A 20,336-nucleotide genomic window follows, 5' to 3' on the forward strand; every position below is an offset into this window, starting at 1 on the left:
CAGGGACTTCCCGACGCTGGAAGAGTTCAGGGAAGGGAAGCGGGCCCCTCTGGAACCGAAGACATAGAATCCTAGCTACAGGTACTAAAGAAAAGTACACTATCAATTAGGGCCCGCGTCAGGTTCTCTGGATCGCCCCTTCTCCCATCCTGGACGCTCATCCCTGTGTTCTTTGCAGTGGGCCCGTCGGCCCTGCTGCCATCAGTAGAAGCAGTACTCCCCCCGTCTGATTTCGCAGGGCCAAAGCCCAGGTGAGGGTCAGTGTAGTGTTCAGACTAGCCCTCGCTCCATTTCTGAGCCGCGAGGGCCGCACCCAACGAAATCAGGCAGCTCCGAACCTTGTGTCCTCCAGTGCAGTGAGTTCGGGAGCGACAGGCCGAGCGCGCATGTGCGGGCCCCGACATTGTGCTTGTCCCCTCCGGTGCTCCGTAGTTAGCCTCGGAGAGCTCCACGTAGGCGGCGCAGGCGCCCTTGGTGCACAGTTCACCTGCTGCCGTTGTCGTCGCCGCCGCGGCTCCCGGGGCTGGATGGGGGCCCGAGGCCAGCCAGTGGCACCCGGAAGAAAGAGACGCGGCGGCGGCGACGCCGACATCCTCAGGACGAGTGTCCGGACTTGCCCGCAGGCTCAAGGAGGAGGCGGCGAGGCCCGGTTCCCGCGGTCTCGGGTGTAGAGAAGTCGCCGTAGCCGCCGCGGCCGGGACTCCCCGGGCTCTCGCCCCTCAGGTCTCATTGGCACTCAGGACTGTACGTACGCTGCGCCATGTTCAAGAAACTGAAGCAGAAGATCAGCGAGGAGCAGCAGCAGCTCCAGCAGACGCTGGCTCCTGGTCAGGTACGATGGCCGCGGCTTTCCTCCCCTAGCTCCCGATACCCCTTGAACCGGCCCGCGGACAAAAAAGGCGGGGGGAGTGGGGAAGTTCTTCCGTGACCTTTGACCCCTAACCCGGGACTCTTCCCCAAGCTCCGGATCCAGAAGGAGCTCCGGGCGGTGCGGGTCGTCCGTAACTCCTGACCTGGATTTTCCCATCGCAAAACTCCATCCAGTAATGAGTGGATGGGGGTGGCTGGATCCCTCGTGACATCCCATCTCCGTTAAGAGTTTTCCCCTAAGGCCAGACTCCGAACTTGCATGATTTCTGATCCGTATTTGAGGTTCCCCCACCCATCTGAGACCCCACGCTGGGAATGAGGGCGGGGTGGGAAAACCCGGGTCCCTTGTGATATCTGACCTCTGCTGCAGGTGTCCCCCTCTCTCATGCCCATCGTGAGATTTTGTGTGAAATGGCCAGGATCCCGCACAACTGACCCTTGACGGAAGTCTCTTAATTCCAAACCCAGGTCCAGGGATTGAAGGCTGGGGAATAGAGCCATCCTGGGTCAGGCTGCTGGTAGGAGCGGTGGGACATGAAAGAGGTGGCGGCATGGCCGGCGTCCAGCGCCCGAGGCTGTCACGAGTTAGTCACTTCGCATAACTTGGTTGATCTGGGACTGGCGGGCGGAGGGGGAGACACTCTGCCTGTCCATAGAACTCTGCTCTGCTTTTTCAGTCTTGCTGCTCTGCGGACAGGGTTATGTTTGTTTTTCAGGAATGCTGTTGCTTTAGGAAATGCGTTTCCAGGGAAAAGGAGGCGTGTTAGTAGTATTAAAGATACAGTTTCCTAAGTGTTAACTGGAGATGTTTCGATGCTGGCAGCACAGGGTCTTAACAGCGAAGATGATGGTTTCTGCTTAATTTCTTCCCAGCCTTTTTGAATTTCAACAGATTGAGCAGATCTGTCCCTTAATTTTAGGGTTTTTGGTCTTTGCTTGCGGTTGCAAGAAAAGCTGTGTTTTGACTAACTTGGAGGCATTTCCAAATTCTTAACATACAACGATTGCATTAGGTTTATTCGGAAACTATAAATTGAAGTTGTTATTTTTAAATTTAAAGCTCATGTGTAGTAAAACAGTGCTTGAGAAAAACATCAGAACACAGCACTGAAGGGTTGCTTCGTTTCTCAAGTGTAAATGGTGGTTAAAATTTAAGTAGTAAAGATTGTCCTTTTCATACCATTTACTGCAGTCTTTTAAAATTTTACAAAACACTGTTAATTAAGAAACAAAGATAAACTTTAAAAGTGAGGTAGAGATGAGGAATGTGAGGAAATGGGCATGTTAGTGAATGTAAGGCACTTCCATTTGGGAGTGTATAAAATGTAATTGAGCCAGGATTACATTTCTAGAAATTTATTCTAAGAAAATTTAGGATGTATTAAAGATTTAGCTCTATGAATTTTCATGTCAGTGTTGTTTTAATAGGTTAAAAACTAGTCAGAAATGTCCACCAATAGAGAATTGGTTAAATAAATTTTATCAGGTAATTAGTTATGCTTGATAGGTTACTATGCAGCCATAAAAAGTCAGCATTTACTGTGTCCTTAGTATGTACCAGACATTTTGCTTAGTATTTACACAGATTATTTTATTTAATCTCACATAAGCCTGTGAGGTAGATAATACTATAATTCCTCTTTTATAGATGAAGGAATGAGGCTCAAAGAGGTGAAGTAACTTGCCTGATGTTACGCAGCTAGTGTTAGAGACTTCAGAAAAGTATTAACACAGAAGGATATTTGTGTTAAAAGACAGAAGCAGCAGGTAAAATGTGATCCCAGTTTTGGGAAAAAGAATCTGTATGTAAGTGTATTTATATACACAGATGGTAAAACTAGTTTAAGAATAATATAAGGTGCTGGTGAATTACTGAGTGTACTTTTTCTTATTTGTAGCGTTTAGCTTTTCATGAAAATGAGTTGTTTTTGTTCATTAACAAAGAGGTTGTTTTTAGTAATAAGCTAGTCACAAGCTAAGATGTAAGAGCTCTGTTTCTATAGCTTAATGCTTCTGGTGAGACAGGGCATCTGGATCAAGTAAAATCACTTTGTGTACAAAAGGTTTAAAATAATCCTTTTGGATTATATGTATATTCACTGTGTTGGCCAGGCTGGTCTTGAACTCCTGACCCCTGGTAATTGGCCAGCCCCGGCCTCCCAAAATGCTGGGATTACAGGCATGAGCCACTGCGCCTGGCCATTCCTGGTCTACTTTTGATAATTATTTTGTAACCTTCCTTTCTACCTGCCATATATCTTTCTCCCTGCTTGTGAATTGTTATGATCCTAGAAACAAAAAATGTGGCCTGGTATGGTGGCCTCACACCTGTAATTCCAGCACTTCGAATCACTTGAGCTCAGTAGTTCAAGAGCAGCCTGGCCAAGATGGCAAAATCCCATTTCTGACCAGGCACTGTGGCTCACGCCTGTAATCCCAGCACTTTGGGAGGCCAAGGCGGATAGATCACCTGAGGTCTGCTAAAAATACAAAAATTAGCGGGGCGTGGTGACGCACACCTGTAATCCTGGCTACTCTGGAGGCTGAGGCAGCAGAATCGCTTGAACCTGGGAGGCAGAGGTTGCAATGAACTGAGATCGTGCCACTGCACTCCAGCCTGGGAGACAGAGCGAGACTTGGTCTCAAAAAAAAAAAAAAAAAAAAAAGTTTTAACAACAAATATCTATTTTGGATTTTTAAACTCCTTGCAGAACTAAGTCAATGAAAGAAACATCAAGAAGTAATACAGACATTGTAATTTCTTGGGATATATGAATACAATATTTTAAAACATTTTTAGCCTTTTCAAATACTTCTAAAACTTAAAAATTATAGAAGTACAGATACAAAAGGATGAATACATGACTCCACTTAATTGAGGTACCTAGAATAGTCAGATTCATAGAGACAGAAAATAGAATGGTTGTTGCCAAAGGCTGGGGAGAGGAGAGAATGGGAAGTTGCTGTTTAGTGGGTACAGAGTTTTAGTATGGAAAGATGAAAATGTGCTGGAGATGGACGGTGGTGATTCCACGACAGTGTGAATGTACTTCATGCCACTAAACTGTACACCTACAAATGTTTAAACTGGTAAATTTTATGTTATGTATATTTTATCACAATAAAAAAATTAAGTTAAAAAAACAACATATGAGCCCCTCCTTACGCCTGCAGAATCATCCCTTATTTTTTTCCCTCAGCTCAGAGATGGCTGCTGACCTCACTCTTTTAGAGTGAGACCGCAAAATAATAGTTTATGTGATACAAATTTAAAAAACAAAAACAAAACCAGCAAACAGTTCCACAGATAACAGGGAAAAGAGTCCCTTCTGAAAGGACATAGCCTTAATGTAAATCCAGGTTTACTAAATAGTTTCAGTCATGAAACTGGGGAAAGCATGAGTCCCAGAGAAAACATTTAGATCAGAAGGAGTTTATTAAGAACATGATGAAAGGCTTTAATAAGTTTGGTACCTAAAATGTAAAGGTTTATTTGAAAAATTAACCCCAAGTTACTTTGACTGCTCTTTTAGAACTGGGATGTCAAATTGGTTTGGCAGTGACAACAGTGCTGTGATGAGGATTCAATGGCTATGTCTCTGCCGTGACTAATCCATAGGTGTTGCAGAGAGAGTGAAATGAACCAGGTATTAGTTATGAACGGTGAATGCCTAGGCCCTCTGCTGGATGTTGCATTTGCTTTGAAGGGTCTATGTAGTCCCTACACAATGGAGTTGTGAGACAAGTACTTTCAGTGTAATGGTGATATGTACAGGGTGTTGTGGTTGTGCAAAATAAGGCATTTCTGGAGAAGATCAGGGTGACATCTGAGTAGAGCCTTGATGGATAATGAAAAGTCATGGTATAGGGACAAGGGATTCAAGACTTCCTCCTAAGGATGACTGGATTAATTTTCTAATGTTGCATAACAAATTACCACAACCTTCGTGCCTAATAACCCAGTTATTATTTTATAGTTCTGTAGGTCAGAAATCTGGCATGGCATGACTGGGTTCTCTGGTCAGGGTCTTGCAAGGCTAAAATCAGTATGTTGTCCAAGCTGCGTTCTCATCTGGAGCTCAGGACCCTTTTGTATGCTCACGTGGTTGTGGTAGAATTCAATCCTTTCTGGTTATAGTACTGGGGCCTTCATTTCTTGCTGACCACTTTCAACTCCTAGAGGCTACCAGCAGCTCCTTGCCACGTGCCCCTGTAGGCATTTTGCTTTCTTCAGAACAGCAGAAGTACATGTCTCTGCCCTCTAGACCCATATTTGAAGGGCTTATGTAATTAGTTTAGACCTATCCAGGTAATCTTTTGAGGAACTCATAGTCAACTGATTAGTAACCTAGTAATCTTAAATATGCCTTTAAAATCCCTTTACCCTATAATGTAACAATTATGGGAGTGATATCTCATTATATTCACAGGGCAGGGGTCATTTGGGGTCATCTTACGATTTTGCCTGTCACAATGGCCAAAATGGTTTTTCTTTTTTTAAGTTTTTGTAGAGTCAGGGCCTTACTATGTTACTCAGGCTGTCTTGAACTCCTGGCCTCAAGTGATCCTCTTGCCTTGGCCTCTCAGAGTGTTGGAATTATAGGCATAAGCCACTGTGCATGGCCAAAATGGTTTTTCTTATACTGAAATTGAGTATAACTGTGGTCAGTTAATAATTAGGTAGTGAGCAATAAAATATTAATTGTGGGTCTGGATGTAGCTGTCAGATTTTTTGGTTAGCAGCTTAGAAAGCTGACTCAGGTTTCTTATGGCTATTGCAATTAATCAGCTCATGCTTGGTTTGAAGGAACCTAAATCCCTTTATATCTTGAAGTGAGGATAGCCCATTAAGGAACCTGGCACCTGGGACAAATGCTCAAGTAGTTAGTTCTTTGTGCACTGTTTTATACTTTATACTCACATCCATTTTCTCGTATAATCCTTACTCTTTGAACTCCGGAGGAAGATCAACAAGCCATCAGACCACGTTTTGCCAGATAGTACTACTTTTCTGGGGAGAGTATGTTTTAGAACCTGTTAAACTTTGTAAACCCCGTTTGATTTTTTGTCAATTTCTCCAGAGCTGATGAGGCTCTCAGTTACTGATTAGAACATATGAGGCCAAGGTGTAAGACATAATTCCAGTTTTTAAGATTTGCAGTGAGATATACTTTTTAAGCAGTTGGAAGGTCACTGTCTAAGGTAGCCCTTTCCTGGCATCTGGATATTTGGAAAGCTGAATTAATAAAAAAGCTGAATCTTAGACTTGATGGAATCACAACAGAGAGAGTTGATTAGTCAAGAGGTATTTCCTGTAGTCTAGTAGTACTTTTCTAATTATTTTTCTAACTTTTTATCACCCAGTGACCATTGTATTAAAGGAGTTCTTACATATAATCATTTATAAATACATAGATACAAAAGACTGCCTCCATAGTGGCAGCCTTTGAGGCACCTACAGCCTTTGAAGCTGGTGCTGGCAAGGTTTGCAAATTATGGCTCTAGGTGTGGGAAGGGTTTACTGAATTTATCTTAGCTTTAATGAAAGCTATTTCTGATGTTCTTTGAACATTTGTAATTTGAATGTGGTGTTCAAGGTAGGCTCAAATTATCTCCAAGACGGAGACTAACACTACACAGTGACTGTGTTTTCCCTCGATGTTTTCTAAGTGCAGTGTTGACCTTTAGTCACATATTTTCTAGACATTTAAACCATTGCTAAGGCTTCAACTTTATTTCACATTCATTAATTTTGTTGTTTATATACTTTTTTTTTGAGATGGAGTCTTGCTGTGTCACCCAGGCTGGAGCGTAGTAGCGCAATCTCAGCTCACTGCAACCTCTGCCTCCCGGGTTCAAGCGATTCTCCTGCCTCAGCCTCCTGAGTACCTGGGATTACAGGCGCACGCCGCCACTATTGTTTATATTTTTAAGTCCTTATTCTTCCTGCTTTGTCTTTGGTGGGAGAGGATATCTCATCTCTGAAGGTGACTTCTGCACATAGCTGATTTCATCTGTTGTATTGATTTTTCTGGTTCATCTTTTAGAAGGTGTTGGAGTTCTTAGTTGTAAGCAACAAAAACGTAGTCAATCTAGGTAAGCAGAAAAAGAGTTTATTGAAGACTCTTTTGCCTACAGAATTTCCTTGAGGTCCTAAAAGTCTGAGCTGATTACTACGTTCAGTTATACTGGGGAGACTGCTCTGTGTTGCAGCTGCTTCATCTTGGCACTGGCATCACGTCTTTCACTTCACAGCTTATATCTGCGTGGATGCATGAACTTCTGTCTCCATTGTCATCAGATGATGAACTTTTTTTGCATGTCTGTTTTTTCACATCACTCACTTACAACTCGAAGTCTCATGTGTTTCATTGATGGAGCTCAGGTTACCCTGTCTCAGATAAAAAGAAGATTGGATTAGTAAGTTTTCTGAGTTCTAACTTACGGACTTACAAGAGCTATTTATAGAAAAAAGGTTATTAAACTTTTGTCATATTTGTAGATGCTTTTCCTCACCTCCCAATTAAACTGCTGCTTTGATTTGTGTTTCACATGAAAATCTCTTTCCCATTCAGACATTGTAGAAATAGACTCTTGTATTTTTTGTATTTCAATTAAAAAAATACTTAAATCTTTAATATAGCTTAAATATGAAGTAAGGATCTGATATGTGTGTCTTGTCCCATATGGATGGCCAGTTGTCCCAACATTTATTGAATGTCTATCCTGATGCAAAATGTTGTTTTTATCGTAAGCTAAATACGTATATCTGTCTAGATGTATATATGTGTATATAGAGTATGTGTATATGTGTGTATATATGTGTATATAGAGTATGTGTTTGTTTGTATACTGTTCCTCACAACCTCTCAGTTCCACCCTAGCCACAGCAATTTGTGCACAGATACGACAGACCAGAGTTCCATTTGTTTATTCATTCATTCGTTTATTTAACAAATATTTATTAACTGCCTTTTGTAAAGTGCAGACTACAAAAAGAGGTAAGGTATCATGACTCATTCATTTCTCAAAGTAGAGCTGAGTTCAGATCTATTTTGCTATGGGTATAGGGGGATCTCGAAGTTTTGGTTTTATACTTTTAGGGTTTTTTTTAGGTCACCTTAGAGTAGACCCCAGACCCCTTGTTTAAATTTTGAGCCCTTTCTCCTGAGTTGTTTTGCATTGAGGATTATAGGAGTCAGGCTGTCAATTACAGAGCTAAATGGAATAGCATCTCAGTATTTAGCAGTGGTATTCAAGGTAGGCTTAAAGCAAGGCCATTAATTAGGTGGGCAAGTGCTGTTTATCTGCATTTCATACTATTGAATGTTAGAGCTAGAAGGTAGAAGGGATCTTAAAGATTGAATTGGCAGCCTTTTTTTGATGAACTTCTAATTTTGGAATAATTTTGGTTTATAGAAAAGTTATAAAGGTAGTGCAGAGAGTTTTTATGTACCCCTCACCTGGCTTCAGTTTTCTCTAATATTATCATCTTACATTAGTATCATGACTTTATTTTTTTTTTTTTTATTTTTATTTTTATTTTTTTTTTTGAGGCGGAGTCTCGCTCTGTCGCCCAGGCTGGAGTGCAGTGGCCGGATCTCAGCTCACTGCAAGCTCCGCCTCCCGGGTTTACGCCATTCTCCTGCCTCAGCCTCCCGAGTAGCTGGGACTACAGGCGCCCGCCACCTCGCCCGGCTAGTTTTTGTATTTTTAGTAGAGACGGGGTTTCACCGTGTTAGCCAGGAGGGTCTCGATCTCCTGACCTCATGATCCGCCCGTCTCGGCCTCCCAAAGTGCTGGGATTACAGGCTTGAGCCACCGCGCCCGGCCCATGACTTTATTTTATATATATGGAGACACATAGTTCTCAAAAAGTTCATGTAGCTAAGATCATAGTTCTAGTTGGTGGCAGAGTTAGGCCAGGGACCTGGTAGGTAGCCTGGATTTTCTAGTTGATTATATTTGTTATCCTTTTCTGCTTTTCATGTTTTTGCTCTTTTCCTTTCTTTCACTGAATTCTTTGAGCATGGACTGAGAGAAGGACTACCTAGTACATAGTTCACTAGTCAATATAGTCTTGCTAATTTGTGCAATAATTTTTAAATCTAGACTTCCTCCAATTCTTCAACACCAACAAGAACGAGGAGCAGGACATCTTCATTTACAGAGCAACTTGATGAAGGTACACCCAATAGAGAGGTAAGTTTGGAATTCTTTTTCTAGTATACCTCTCACAAGAAACTAATTAATCTAAAATGAAATGCTATTGATAACAAAATGGGAAACTATTTTGACAGGTCAGCTATTTAATTCCTAGGTAGAGTTTTATTAGTAACACAATTAGTCTTTTTTTTCACAAATAGCAGTTATGATTTATGTATGTATGCATATATGTATGTATGTATGTTTTTGAGATTGGGTCTGGTTCTGTCACCCAGGCTAGAGTGCAGTGGCACCATCACTACTCATTGCAGCCTTGACCTTCTGGGTTCAAGTGATGCTCTTAACTTCAGCCTCCTGGGTAGCTGGGACTATAGGCGTACGCCACCATCCCTGGCTAACGTTTCAATTTTTTGTAGATGGGGTCCCACTGTGTTGCTCAGGCTGGTCTTGAACTCCTGGGTTCAAGTGATTCTTCCAGTTATGCTTTGTAAACTATGGTTTGTTGAGAACCTTAATTTGAGAGGATAATACATTCTGGATTTAATAGTTGAAGTTTTCAGAATAATTTTTTTTTTTTTTTTTTTTTTTTTTTTGAGGCGGAGTCTCGCTCTGTCGCCCGGACTGGAGTGCAGTGGCCAGATCTCAGCTCACTGCAAGCTCCGCCTCCCGGGTTTACGCCATTCTCCTGCCTCAGCCTCCCGAGTAGCTGGGACTACAGACGCCCGCCACCTCGCCCGGCTAGTTTTTTTTTTTTTTGTATTTTTAGTAGAGACGGGGTTTCACCATGTTAGCCAGGATGGTCTCGATCTCCTGACCTTGTGATCCGCCCGTCTCGGCCTCCCAAAGTGCTGGGATTACAGGCTTGAGCCACCGCGCCCGGCCGAGAATAATTTGATAAATTTGTTAAACATAGCATCATTTTTTCAAGCTGGTGAGTGGAAACTGAGAAGTAACTTATTGAACTTATTCCGTGTAACCAGCAGCTGGCATTAAAACTCATTTCCAACTTTTTTTTTCTGTGAAGTGTAACACACGTAGAAAAAGAAGGTAAAACATAAATGCACAAATCAGCAAATTAATCATGAAGTGAATCCTCCCAGGTCAAGCAAAGGAACACTGTCAGCACTGTGGTGCTCCCTCTTTCCCCCTGAAGGATTACCACCATCCTGAATTTTTGGTATTTGCTTGCTTCCTTTTTTTTTTTTTTTTTTTTAAATAGTTTTACCTTTTAAATATGCTTTCTAAATGTAGACATTGTAGTTAAACATTTGGGTTGTCCGCAGGTTTTGGCTACTATGAATTATGTTGCCATCAACATTATTGTACATTTCTTTTGGTGTACATGTACCTGCATTTCTGTTGGTATGTACTTTGGAGTAGAATCACTGCTCCATTTTAACACTTAAGAAGATAACACTGATGGTTTTCCAGAGTGGTTGTAGAAATTTAAATTCCCACCAGGAGCTTATGAAAGTTGCTTTTGCCCTATATTTTTGAGAGTATTTTTCTACTCTGTGTAAATATGCTGGAAAACAGTCTTTTTCATTTCAGCTTTTCTGGTGGTGATCTTCCATTTTGGTTTTAATTTGCATTCTCTGATAACTAACAAGATTGAGCATTTTCATCTGTTTATTGGCCATTTGATGTCTTCTTTTGTGAGTGCTTAAGTCCCTTGCCCATTTTTCTATTGGATTATCTTTTTAAAAATTGATTTGTAGAAGTTTTTAAAAAATATAGAATACATAGGAGTTTTTTGTTGAATATATATCTTGCAGATATCTTCCCATTCTGGCTTGCCATTCATTTTCTTAACGATGTCCTTTGATGAACGGAAGTTCTTAGTTTTAGGCCAAATGTGGTGGCTCATGCCTGTAATCCCAGCACTTTGGGAGGCCAAGGCAGGAGGATTGCTCGAGTCCAGGAGTTTGAGACCAGCCTGGGCAACAAAGTGAGACCCTGTTTCTACAAAAAAAATAAAAATTAGCCAGGTATGGTGGCATGCACTTGTGTGGTCCCAGCTACTCAGGAGGCTAAGGCAGGAGGATTACTTGAGCCTCAGAGGTCAAAGCTGCAGTGAGCCATGATTGCACCAGCCTAGGTGACACAGTAAGACCTAGGCTTACTTGAAAAAAAGAAAAAAAGAAGCGCCTGGGTTCCATCTATGTCCCATCCCTGACAGTACCTTCTATCTTAGAAGGTTATGAGAACAAAATGAGAAACCAGATAGGGTGGAGGGAGATTATGAACAAATTAATTTATTGTCCTTTTAATAAAAAACTTTATATAATTGAAAAATCCTTTATTATAAAATAAGTTGAAGTAAGGTTTAGATTGCACTCTGTGGTCCAAAGTACCTGTTAAAGTTGTCAAAAAAGCTTAAAAAGCAAGGAGATGAAGTGATGACAGTGCTTTGTCATTCTATCCGAAACCATCTCTTAGCTAGGATTGTTAAAATTTAGAAGGAAATAAATAACCTTTAGCTGACTTGGTCGATTGTAAAAGAGTGCTAAAACCAAATCTTTCAGAAATAATTGTTTTGTAACAGTATATTCAATTAAATTGTTTTAAAGCATCCTAGATTTTTAAAAAGTATTTTTAAAAAGTGGTATCAGTCAGCCGGGTGCGGTGGCACGTGCCTGTAATCCCAGCTATTTGGGAGGCTGAGACAGGAGAATCACTTGAACCTAGGAGGTGGAGGTTGCAGTGAGCTGAGATTGTGCCACTGCTCTCTAGCCTGGGTGACAGAGCGAGACACTGTCTCAAAAAAAAAAAAGCAATGGTAGTGATCAATATAATTCTGCACTATTTTCAGTGTTTCACTTTATTGTATGCAAACTAATATAATGTCAATCAATATGCTGAGTGTAGAAATGATGCCATTAATACTGATTGCAAAAACATTACAACTCAGTACTGCAGCTTTCATTCGAATTGGTTATATGTATAAACTGAGTTCAACAATATTGTATTTGAAATCGTAAATGCAATAATGTAAGTAATGCTTAAGAAAATAAGATCTCAGGAAACTGTATATACCCTGTACTTTTATGCAACTTTATCAGATCATTTCAGTGTATGCACCAAGGATATAGCGTATATGACATGAACTTTGAGTGCAAAAACTGTACCTGTTTATTTTGCTCTCAACATCTAAATAAAGGTGTTTTGTTTTGTTTTGTTTTTTAAATTGTTTTAAAGTAATCCCCATCAGGACAATTTGTATGTATTTTTACAATTTTTTTTTTTTTTTTGAGACGGAGTCTTGCTCTGTCTCCAGGCTGCAGTTTGCAGTTCAGGGGTGCGGTCTTGGCTCACTGCAACCTCCACCTCCCAGGTTCAAGTGGTTCTCCTGCCTCAGCCTCCCGAGTAGCTGAGGCTACAGGTGGGTGCCACCACGCCCAGCTAATTTTTTGTATTTTTACTTGAGACGGAGTTATACCATGTTGCTGAGGATGGTCTCAATCTCTTGGACTTGTGATCTGCCCGCCTCAGCATCCCAAAGTGCTGGGATTACGGGTGCGAGCCACTGTGCCCGGCCATATTTTTACAATTTTTAAATTAGCTCATACCCTATTATCTAGAAATCCCATTTCTAGAAATCTGTCCTGTAGAACAATAGCATTTTAAATGTGTATCCGCAAGGCTTATTGTAGTAAGCTATTTATAATACTAAAAAGATGATAAAGTTTGATTTGCAATATTAAGATTTTCTCCAAACTAATCTATAGACTCAGTGCGATCCCAGTCAAAATCCTTTTAGGTTTCTTTTGTTGTTGTTATTATTATTATTATATTATTATTATTATTATTTGAGACAAAGTCTCACTCTGTCACCCAGGCTGGAGTGCAGTGGTGCGATCTCAGCTCACTGCAGCCTCTGCCTCCCAGGTTCAAGCAATTCTCCCTGCCTCATTCTCCCAAGTAATTGGGATTACAGGCACCCACCACCATGCCCAGTTAACTTTTTGTATTTTTAGTAGAGACAGAATTTCACCATGTTGGCCAGGCTGGTATTGAACTCCTGACCTCAGGTGATCCACCTGCCTCGGCCTCCCAAAGTGCTGGGATTACAGGTGTGAGCCACCGCGCCCGGCCTTTGTGTCCCTTTTATAAAGAAGCCTAAGGCACTCCAAACAAAGACAGATTTATTTGGGTTTATATACAGTATTTACCAACACAGGAAAGCAGACATATTAGTATTTTCAGCAATAGAGAAAAATGCAAAACCTTTTTTTAATTGACAAGGAAGTTAACTTAATGAACCATTCTACTACCTAAGCATTCCAGATATGTAGACTTTACTGTGTCTACTGTTGCTATGGACAAATATTTATGTTTTGAGCTAAATTTCCACATTTTTCTTCCAAAAAAAAAGAAAAAAAAAAAAGCATTTTTTTGTCTTTTGAGACAGGGTCTCACTCTGTTGCCCAGATTGAAGCATAGTGTTAAATCTCAGCACTCCACAGCTTCAACCGCCTGAGCTCAAGTGATCCATCCACCTCGGCCTTGTAAAGTGCTGGGATTACAGGCATGAATCACCATACAGGGCCAAAACAAACAAACAAACAAACAGAAAAAAAAACACTTAACACTTAAAATAAATCCAAAGCAGGCACAGTGGTGTGCACCTGTAGTCCCAGCTACTCAGGAGGCTGAGGCAGGAGGATCCCTTGAGCCCAGGAAATGATTTTTCAGTATGGTGTGAAGTAGGGATCAAGTTTCATCGCCTCCAATATGTTTATCCAGTTGTCTCATCTTTTTCACACTGCTCTACTGTTGTACATTTTTTCATTAATTGTGTCCATATGTCCATATTTGAGTGGCTTTGTTCCTGAGTTCTCTGTTCTGTTCCATTGTTCTCTTTGTCTTTGATACCACACTGTCTTAATGAGTATCGTTTTACATTCACGCTTTATATTCATGTCCATATTTGAGTGGCTTTGTTTCTGAGCTTTCTGTATTCTGTTCCACTGTTCTCTTTGTCTTTGATTCAGTACCATACTCCCAGCTATTCAGGAGGCTAAGGCAGGAGAATCGCTTGAACCCAGGAGGCAGAGGTTGCAGTGTGAACCAAGGTCGTGCCATTGCACTCCAGCCTGGGCAATAAAAGCAAAACTTCATCTCAAAAAAAAAAAGGGACATAAAAAATCTGTATTATTGTAAACATTGAAGGCAGAGGAGAGTAGACTGAATTTGCATTGACTCTGAAGTCTACCTAAGTCTACTCTGGGTACCCTCCTATCCTGCGCAAATGACAGATCTGTCTGTTTGATCATAGCACTCTCTACTGGTGATCCTAGGCATAGCCTCACTATCCTCAGAGTCGGGCTTCCTGTTCTTGTTGTTGTTTGAGGTTAATCTTTTTTGCTTTCCTAGGTCTGGGTTGCTTTAGAGCAATATGTAATGTAGGATCCTGTAAGGGATTAACTAGAGCAAATGAAGCTAACATCCTCCTACCTCTGCCCCACTCCAGATTGGACCTGGACTTTTTCAGAGATAGGGTCTCACACTGTGTTGCTCTGGCTGGCCTCCAACTCTTGGGCTCAAGGGACCCTGATTGTTTTTTTATTGAGTTTAAATTCATGTAACATAAATTAGCCATTTAAAGCAAACAGGTAGCATTTAGTACATTCCCAGTGTTGTACATTCATCACATCTATCTAGTTCCATAACCTTTCCATCACCCCACAATGAAACCCCATGCTGATTAAGCAGTCATTCCCATTCCTCCTTCCTCCAACCCCTGGCAACCATTAATTTGCTTTCTGTGTTAATGGATTTACCTTTTCTGGATATTTCATATAAATGGAATCATTTGATATGTTACCTTTTGTGTCTGACCACTTTTACTTAGCTTAATGTTTTCAAGATTCATTTGTGTTGTAGCATGTATCTACTTTCTTTTTATAACTGAGTCTAATTTTTTTTTAAGGGAGTAAAAATCTATATACTGTATTAGTTTGGAATAAAACCTGGAATAGACTGGTGAGGAAAGGATGGTTTTTGGTGTTACCTGAATCAGCCTAAGCTGACATCCTGGCTTTGCCATTTGCTGACCGAAAGATTTATTAAAGTTAACTTTTCAGTCTCAGGTTTTCTCATTTGTTTAATGAGAAATTTGTGAAGTTTTGGGGATTATCAGTCAGATGGCATGTAAATCTCTAGTGTGGTAATTTGCACATAGTGGGCGCTGACTAAGTTGTTAGGGACAGCCTCGGAAGAGGGGAGGGCCTGCTCCACTTCCTCTTTTTAGGGGAGGGGAACAGATGGACTTTATGTGGATTAAGGTCCTAGGGATGTTATCTCTGTGTCGCTTTGCCTATTGAATTTGTGAAGGAAGGATTGATAGCTTCACTTTGCCTCCTATCCTGCTCTCTCCGGTTTGCTGTCTTCCTGAGACACTTGCTCATTTATTAGGGGCCATAGTAAACGTGTCCATTGTTATCCTGGGGACTCATCCATGAACAACTTGCATATTGTTTTTAAATTAAATTCCAGAATTAGGTGTGTTTTCATATACATATATATATATATAATTTTTATGTGTATATGTATGTATGTGTGAGATGGAGTCTTGCTCTGTCGCTCAGGGTGGAGTGCAGTGGCATGATCTTGGCTCACTGCAACCTCTGCCTCAGCCTCTTGAGTAGCTGGGATTACAGGCATGAGCCACCACGCCTGGCTGATATTTGTGTTTTTAGTAGAGATGAGGTTTCACCATGTTGTCTAGGCTGGTGTGGAACTCCTGGCGCTCAAGTGATCCACCCACCTTGAACTCCTAAAGTGCTGGGATTACAGGCATGAACCACCACACCTGGCCCCAGTTTTTGAGAATTCTTAAGCACATTTTTGAGATTTATTTTATGTTTCAAGGCTTATATGGCTTAAAGGCATCGTTTTAGGGATTACTGGGAAGTATCTTCAAAGTTAATACATGAGAAACATTCCTTCCTAAATCCTTTATTATATTGAATATCGTGTTAATTGGTTTTCAGAGGTTAAATTAACCATGTATTCCTGCAATAAATGTCACTTGTTTCTGGTATATAATCTTTTTTATATATTACTAGATTGATTCATTAGTATTTTGTTGAGGATTTTTTTGTCTATATTCATAAGAAATGCTGGTCTGCAGTTTTCTTTTTTTGTGATAACCTGGTTTTTGTATCAGCAATACAGGCCCCATGAATTGAGTTGGAAAGTGTTCACTTCTCTTGTATTTTTTCAAGAGTTTGTGAAGAATTGCTGTTAATTCTTCTTTAAATGTTTGGTAGAATCTACCATTGAAATCATGTGTCCTGGGCTTTTTTTTCGAGGGAAGTGTTTTGATAACTAATTCAGTATCTACTTTTTATAGCTGTGTTCACATTTTGCTTCTTCCTGAGTTAGTTTTGTGATTTGTGTATCTCTAGGAACTTGTCCATTTCATTTATCTCATTTGTTGGCATAAATTAAACTAAATTTGGCCTGAGGCTACCTGTATATCTTGAGTCCCTATGTAAGGAACTGTAGCCTAACTTAGTACATAAGCAAACTGAAATCCTAAATTAGGAATGTAGTTTTTGTAACAGCTCCTGAGTCTCAGGCAGTCACAGTAGTCAAGTCTACCAATTGCAGGCTGCTAACTAAGCAGCCCATTCTCAAATGAGGCAAAAACCTTTGCTTTTAACACATAGTATAGCTTTGTAATCCTTTTCTGCCAATTCAGTGGTAATTTCTTCTCTTTCATTGCTGATTTTCATGATATGAGTCTTCTTTTTTCCCCTGTCAGTGTAGCTAATGGTTTGTCAATTTTGTTGATCTTTTGAAGAACAAACCTTTGGTTCCACTTTCTTGTTGCATATGCTGAGTATTCTCGTAATTGGAGTGGAAAGCTGATCTTTCATGACTTGTTTTACTTAAGCCTGAGGAGTCTTGGACTTAGCAAAAGTTCCTTGAATCTAAATTACATCTTCTTTCCTGGTTTCTGGGCTGATACATGTTTTTTCCCATCTTATATACCCTTGGTCTTTTCATTGGCGATTAAGACTAGGGAAAGTTAGTTACCTTGTCCTTTTATGCTGTCATTTTGTTTAAAGGCTTTCTGTGTAGTAAAACTATCCATATAGACAAAATAGAGCCTTGAGTTGTGATCTTGAATTTGATCAACATGATTTACCCACAGTCTGTACTGGATATTTCTTCACCTGCTGCTACTGTAAACCATTTTATTCTTGTATCTTCTGTAGAGTATATTATCACAGGTACTTTTTATAGGGGTGTCCAATCTTTTGGCTTTCCCGGGCCACATTGAAAGAAGAATTGTCTTGGGCCACACATCAAATACGCTAACACTAATAATAGCTGATGAACTAAAAAAAAAAGTCTCATAATATTTTAAGAAAGTTTATGAACTTGTGTTGGGTATCATTCGAAGCCATCCTGGGTCACAGATTGGATGAATTTAATTGACCCAAAATCATAAGGGTTCTACTAACAGTTGTACTTAACAGTATCTGAGAAGATAGAAACAGGACCATCTGCCAGGCGTGGTGGCTCATGCCTGTAATCCCAGCACCTTGGAAGGCTGAGGATGGTGGATTACCTGAGGTCAGGAGTTCGAGACCAGCCTGGCCAATACAAAAAATTAGCTGGGCGTGGTGGCGGGTGCCTGTAATCCCAGCTACTCAGTAGGCTGAGGTGGGAGAATCGCTTGAACCCGGGAGGTAGAGGTTCCAGTGAGCCAAGATCATGCCATTGCACTCCAGCCTGGGCAACAAGAGTGAAACTCTGTCTCAAAAAAAGAAAGAAACAGGACCATCTGTCTTTGAGGAAGAGGGATTTACACCCTTGCTAAGACACCGAACTTTTTTGCTAAGGCACTAAACTTTTTAGGCCCTTCCCCCATTATTATACATGAGAGATGATAATCAAACCTTTGTTGCCTATGAGTAAAAAGGAATCTAAAAATCACTGAAATAAATAAGTTTTTCAAGGAATTTCAAAGAAGTTTTTTCACATGGGAAGGACTTCTAGGCTGGATGTGGTGGCTCACACCTGTAATCCCAGCAATTTGGGAGGCTGCAGCAGGAGGAATGCTTGAACCCAGGAGTTGGAGACCAGTGTGGGCAACATAGTGAGATCCTGTCTCTACCAAAAAAAAAAAAAATCAAAAAAATTAGCCACGTGTGCTAGTGTGCACCTGTGGTCCCAGCTACTTAAGAGGCTGAAATAGGAAGATTTTTTGATCCCAGGAGGTCGAGGTTGCAGTGAGCCATGACTGTGCCACTGCACTCTACCCTTAGTGACAGAGCAAGACCCTGTCTCCAAAAAAAAAAGGCTGCTGGATGTTGTTGGAAATAATCAGTCACGATGGCATGCTGCCTAACATGCTAAATCCTACCCGGAAGACTTCAGGACTTTCGGTCAAATCGTGCTGTGATTTGAGCCTTGAGGCATCCTTGCTGTTTTAGTCACAGAAGTAGTAGATAAAACTTAAAAAACATTGAAACATGTATCTGAGTTCACAAACAAGGTAAACATCTCCCTGGGCTGAGAGGGAGTGAATTCTTGGTCCTAGAGGGTTTGGGGTTGGGACAAAGGCAGCCATTTTCAGCTAGGGTTTTGTGAGAGAATTAAGCTCTGTGGAGAATGATTTGAGTAACTGCATTTTTTATTCTTCCAAGTATTGTATGAAACTATTACCATGCTATATATACATAGTAGATACATTAATTCATTGTATACAGGCATTTGGATTTAATTTTCTCTTTGAACTCTGGTTGAGGAGGACTGGAGATGTTCTATACAGAGGAGATTTTGTGTTACAAGCTGAGAGCTAATGTGCGTCTCCTACCACTGGTGAAAGGAAGTTGAAAAAAGCTGTTGCTAACTGCTGCCTAGTGCTCTCAATTGTCCATTATGGGAAACTGCTGTCCTTAGGGAGGCCTCATGACCAAGAATCGAATCCAACCTCACATTAGCTTGGTGACTGAGTTTGTGATAACCCCTATATTGCCATAAGGTAAGAAACTCGAACCAAGGCCTTGGGTGTCAGATTGGCTGGATAAGGAGGGATGAGCACAGGAGGAAGGACAAAGATAATACCTTTTTCAAGATGAGCCTGTAAATGAAAATTCTAAAATAAATGTTAAGAGGGCAACCAGTAAAAACAGAGATTAAGACATATTTACTCCAGATGAAATTAAAGTAATACAACAGTCTGGAAATTACTTTAAAACAACTTTCTTCAGTAAGGAAAAGGAAGTAATAATTTTCTTAAAAAGAACAGAAAATTGTGGGAGAAAAACAGGCCAAAACAAAACTAGACTAGATGGATATGAAAAAGAACTAATTGGAAATCCTAGAAATTGTCTGGGCATGGTGGCTCATGCCTGTAATCCCAGCACTTTGGGAGGCCAAGGCGGGCAGATCACTTGAGGCCAGGAGTTCGAGACCAGCCTGGCCAACATGGCAAAAACTCATCTCTACTAATTTTACAAAAATTAGCTGGGCATGGTGGCGCATACCTGTTATCCCAGCTGCTCGGGAGGCTGAGTGAGGCAGGAGAATTGGTTGAACGCAGGAGGTGGAGGTTGCAGTGAGCTGAGATGGTGCCACTGCCTGGGCAACACAGACTCCCATCAAAAAAAAAAAAAAATCCTGGAAATGAAAAAAAAATTGATGTAAACATGTAAATCACAATAAAACTCAGACTGATGCCAGTTACAGAGAAAATTATAGAATTCAAAAAGAACACTGGCTAGGCGTGATGGCTCATGCCTGTAATACCAGCAGTTTGGGAGGTGGAGGTAGGTGGATTGCTGGAGCCCAGGAGTTCAAGATTAGCCTGGGCAACATGGCAAAAACCTGTATCTCTTTATTTTCATTTAAAAAACAAAAACAAAAAGAATACTGAGTAATCCTACCAAAACCACCGAGATTAAGGAAAAATATATGATGTGCCTCATAATGATGTTTCGTTCAGCGATGGATCGCATATATGATAATAGTCCCATAAGATTATAATGGAGCTGAAAAAGTCCTATCGCCTAGTGACATGTAGTTGTTGTAATGTGTTTGTGGTGATGCCGGTATAAACAAACCTATTGTGCTGCCAGTGGTATAAAAGCTCACAGTAATGTCCTAGGACTTCACCTTCACTCACCACTCACTCACTGACTCACCCAGAGCAATTTCTAGTCCTGCAATCTTCATTCTTGACAAGTGAGTGCCCTATAGAGTCGTGTCATTTTTTCTTTTTTGCTGTAGTTTTACTATACTTTTTCTTTGTTTACATAGATACTTACTATGGTAGTACA

General features: G+C 40.8%; 1 protein-coding gene across 6 annotated transcripts in view; it reads left to right on the forward strand.

Annotated features, from left to right (window-relative positions):
• Positions 1-480: 480 nt before the first annotated feature.
• GOLGA4 (golgin A4) overlaps positions 481-20,336 on the forward strand; it is a 120,120-nt gene continuing 100,264 nt past the window's right edge. For 3 of the 6 annotated variants that reach the window (XM_033212019.1, XM_033212020.1, XM_033212021.1), the window contains exons 1-2: positions 648-832; positions 8,983-9,072. In XM_033212019.1, coding sequence (XP_033067910.1) covers positions 761-832; positions 8,983-9,072 — 162 coding nt within the window. In that variant the 5' untranslated portion in view covers positions 648-760. Of the gene's footprint in view, positions 833-1,358; positions 1,455-8,982; positions 9,073-20,336 lie in introns of those variants that run through there. The other 3 variants (XM_033212023.1, XM_033212022.1, XM_033212024.1) reach the window with 3 other exon arrangements.

The sequence above is a fragment of the Trachypithecus francoisi genome, unplaced genomic scaffold (genome assembly GCF_009764315.1).
Source record: "Trachypithecus francoisi isolate TF-2019V2 unplaced genomic scaffold, Tfra_2.0 Lachesis_group0, whole genome shotgun sequence".
In the NCBI taxonomy this organism is placed as follows: domain Eukaryota; kingdom Metazoa; phylum Chordata; class Mammalia; order Primates; family Cercopithecidae; genus Trachypithecus; species Trachypithecus francoisi.